This window comes from Myotis davidii, unplaced genomic scaffold (assembly GCF_000327345.1).
Source record: "Myotis davidii unplaced genomic scaffold, ASM32734v1 scaffold663, whole genome shotgun sequence".
NCBI classification, from domain to species: Eukaryota; Metazoa; Chordata; class Mammalia; order Chiroptera; family Vespertilionidae; genus Myotis; species Myotis davidii.
The window spans coordinates 7,681,379-7,685,401 of record NW_006295816.1 but is presented as its reverse complement, the minus strand read 5'-3'; the positions used below and the strand labels follow the sequence as shown (position 1 = coordinate 7,685,401).

Here is a 4,023-nt window from a genome sequence, read left to right as displayed (position 1 = left end):
CCTGTACCCCAGAATGGGAGTGGCCCAGTCAGTGCGTCCTTCTTCCTGACCCGATGCTTCCTACCCATGGGCTCTGTCTGCTCGTTCTGGAAAGTCAGTACCTTGTGAGCAGGACCATTAGAACTCACCAGCTGCTAGACAGGCCTTGCGTGCAGCAGCCATTCAATGTTTTTGGAGAGTGAAAAGGGCCCTCCACCTATTCGGCCCTGCCCTAGAACCCCTGCTGTGCATGGCCTAAGCAGGGAGAAGCGGCCCAGCCATCCTGGTCACTGGAGGAGGCCCTCCCTCCTTTCCGGGCCTGACTGGGCCACTCTGCCCCTCTGGACCAGGATTCTGGTCCGCTGCCACTCCAGGAGGATGTCCAAGAACCACCAGGAGGGGAGGCCAGAGGTAGAGGGTCTGCAGGGTATGGGTGTGTGTGTGGGCAGGCTTTCCTGGGTCCCAGCCAAGATGGTAGAAGAAGATGTGGCTTTTCCCAGCCTCCCAGCACTGCTGTTGCCAGGGAAACGGGGCACCTGGAGGCTGGGGCTATCAGTGGGGACCCAGGCGCACAAACAGTCAGACACACACAGCGGGGAGAATACAACTTGGGTTTATTCGGACGGTTTCCTTCCCATTTGGGTGCCAAGTGAGGGGCAGTGGGGGGGGGGGATGCAGAACCTTTGGTTTCTAGGAACATTACTGATTGGCGACATTGTCTAGGACCTTTGGTCTGCCAGGATGACCCTCTGACCCATGGAGATGGTGACGAAGGGGCTGCAGTGTCTCATTGGCCCTGTCCTTTCCAGGAATTAAGGCACAGATGGCTGAGAACATTTCGACTCATGATAGAAATAAAGGCTGAGGGTGGCAGGTCACTCAGGGGGCTCTGGCTGGAGCAGCGGCATGCAGACTCATGGATGTCAGCGTGCCAGCCAGTCCTGTGTGAGGAGCACATTGTCTGCACATATTACACCCTTCACAAACAGCTGCGAGTCTCCATCCTACTCCTGTGCCCAGCCACTCGGGCCTTTTCCCAATCTTTCTCCTTTTGCAAGAACTGGGCCTATTGATGGAGCTGACGAAAGATGCTCTTTCTTCTTGGTCCTGGCATCCTGTGTGCAGGAAGTAGGTACCCATCTCAGTTCCCTGAACAGGTGGGGGGTGGAGGGGCTCACTGGGCTGCAGGCTGGGAGTGGCCGCTGAGCCCGGTGGGGCTGCGCAAGAACTGCTTTAACAAAGGGGAGGCTTGGAGCCCGAGGTGGCGACCTGGGCCCCCGGGGGGCCCCGCCCGCTCTGTGACCATGGTGGAGGATGTGAGGAGGGAGTTCTCGCACTGGCCCGCCTCCGTGTACTGCTCAGGCACAGTTCTCATGGCTGCACAGCGCTGGGAGCCCCCAGGCCCAGTCTGGAGCTCCAGAGCGTTCTTCTGCCTCTCTCCGGGCGGGGTGCTGGCGGAGGCAAGGGCAGGCTCGGGCTGTCCGGAGCACTGGGTGACCTCTTTTTCCCCAGCCTTGTCCCAGACACCTTTCTGCTGGAGCAGGGCCTGGCTCATATCCTGGGCCAGGTATGTGCTTTTCACTGAGACATCTGGGCTGCCCCCGGGGCTGGGAGCCTCTGGGAGCTTCCTTGTGGCTGACTTAATGGAGATGAAGGTTGGGGAGGAGGGTGCATCTCTGCTAGAGGGCAAGACTGGAGGGAGGCCTGAATCTTCTCTCAATGTCTCCAGCTTCCTGGTGGAAGGGGCGTGTGAGACTGCTGGACCTCTGGTCTCTGTGTGACTTTTGACCTTGGCTTGACTCTGGACCTCAGTATGGCATGTAACCTCGGTTTGGCTCTTGATTGCAGTTTGACTCCTGACCTCCTCGCCTGAGCAGTTGGGCCTGGCTCTACTGCTGTCCATGACACTGACCTTGTAGGCACTGTGGTCCCTTGGGGGGCCTTGGGAATAGCCCCTGGTATTAGCCTCAGGCTGGAGGCTAGACATGGAGCTGAGGGCCTTGTGCACAGCTTCCTCGATGTCCAGCAGCCTGGCCAGGGTCTGTTCCTTCAGCTGAGCAACCTCCATGCTGACTCTTGTCAGGTCCCCAAAGGCCTGCTCCACGGAGACCTCAGGCTTATGGGGGGCAGCAGGAGCCTGAAGGGCCCCTCCTAGCTGGGGCACAACCTCAAAGATTCTCCTCAGGGCCCCCACATCCACGCTGCTCGCAGCCTCCTTCTCCAGGGCTTGCACCTGGCTCAGGAGGCCCTGGAGCTCTTGCTGGCTTCCCTGCCGAGTCTCAGAGCTCTTAGGAGCCTCTTGCTGGGAACCTTCCATTGGCTTTTCTCCTGGGGTGCTGGGGCCCTGCTGTGGTGAGGTGGGGTCACTGCTGAGAGCTGAGACCTTGGAGGGCTCAGGGCTCTGGACATTGATGCCCATAGCCTGACGCTTGGTCGGCCCAGGGGCCATGGTGCTGGGGCCATGCTGAGGTCCAGGCCGAGGCGTGGCTGCCTCTGTCTCACCTTGTTTGTATTTTCCTTGGGAGGAGCTGGGAGATAGAGCTGAGGGCTTGGGCAGCCTCTGAGGAGGGGGTATCTGGCTTAGGTGTGCAGGTTTGGGGGGCAGCTGGGGCTTCTTCCTTGGAAGGATGGTGGGCTCCAGTTTTGGGGTCTTTGTCTGTGACTCCCCAGGGCTTCTTTGGCCAGCAGGGCTGCTCCGGAAGTGGAGAAGGGGGTCCTGCAGGGGCTCAGAGGCCTTCGGGCTGGAGTCCTCATCATGGTGGGCTTGGGGTGGGAAGTCAGGTCCTGTCACAGCAGCTGGGAGAGGAGGAGGAGGAACAGAGGCATTATGGGAATGCAGGCTGGCACCTGCAGCCTGAGGCCCAGAGGTCAGAGTGTAATGGGCTACAGAGGCAGCCTTCAGGGTGGTCTCTGCAGCTTGGAGGCTCCCTGGGCCGACTCCGGCCATGGCTTTCTCTGGAGGCCCCCAGGCTCTCTGTGTGCAGGCCCCAGGTTCTTCCCGGCTTTGCTCAAGACTCTGACCAGGCCATTCCTGTAGTGGGCTGGAAGCCTGGGCCAAGAGGGCAGTCTCCCTGCCCCTTGGTGGGTTGTCCCTCTCAGAGGGCTGAACACCTCCAGGTAGGTCACAGGTCCTCACAGGGTTAGCAGTGTAGATGCCGTCCTGAGCAGTCACCCGCCCCCCAGGCAGCCCAGTGGGCAGTACTTTCTGTTCCCCACTGACCTTTTTGGGGGTTGCTGGGATGCTGGGGTCACCTCCAGCCACAGGCCTGGTGTTGCTTTGAGCAGTCCCAGTGGCAGCGGCCGGAGCTTGCAGACCATCCTGGAAGGGTCTGGAGGCAGGTCCAGGGGCGAGGCCCTGCCTGTGCTTGTTCAGCACTTGCTGGTGCAGGCTTTGGGCCTCCGCTGTCGCCACCCGAAGACTCTGCATGGCGGCCTGGAGGTCTGCTGCCCCAGGCCCTGGTGATGTAGTCGAGGCTCCCTCCAACCTTCCCAAAGCTTCCATCCCTTTCTGCCCAGTGCAACTGTCTTCTTGCTTTTCTTTGCCAGCCAAAAGGCTTGCCTTTGCAATGGTCCGTGGGGGACATGGGTTGGCCCCTGGGCCTCTCAGGCGCTCTATCTCCATGCTGGTGTCCAGTGGGGGAACATGAATGATGCTCTCAGTTGCAGGCAGCCTCTGGGCCTCCTCGCTGGCTGGCACTGGACCTGGGTCAGCCGGTGGCTCCCACCGCAGGCTGTGCAGGCCGCTCAGGTCTCCTTTGTCTATGCAGCTGGCCAGCAGCTGCACACTGCTCCTCTCGGGGGCCCTGCTGGTGAGCCAGGGCTGCAGGGAGTAGGCAGTCAGTGAGACCAGGCCCTGCTCTGTCTCCTGCATCACCAGCCCAGTCCTTGCCACTGAGGTGCCCAAGCCACAAGCTAGCAACTGCTGGAACTCTAGGTCCAGATCTTCAACATTCCCACTGGCCCCTGGAAGCCTCACAGGCTTGAGCCGGAGATGGCCCGCGGGGTCCTCCTGAACCAGCAGCCCCTGCTGGTCCACGTCTGGCC

At 60.8% G+C, this 4,023-nt stretch overlaps 1 protein-coding gene across 1 annotated transcript in view; it reads right to left on the bottom strand.

The window, feature by feature from the left end:
* Window positions 1-576: 576 nt before the first annotated feature.
* XIRP1 (xin actin binding repeat containing 1) overlaps window positions 577-4,023 on the bottom strand; it is a 9,124-nt gene continuing 5,677 nt past the window's right edge. Inside the window, exon 3 of the mRNA XM_006770551.2 lies at window positions 577-4,023. This exon is cut by the window's right edge and continues 14 nt beyond it. Within this exon, the coding sequence (XP_006770614.1) occupies window positions 1,154-4,023 (2,870 nt within the window). The 3' untranslated portion in view covers window positions 577-1,153.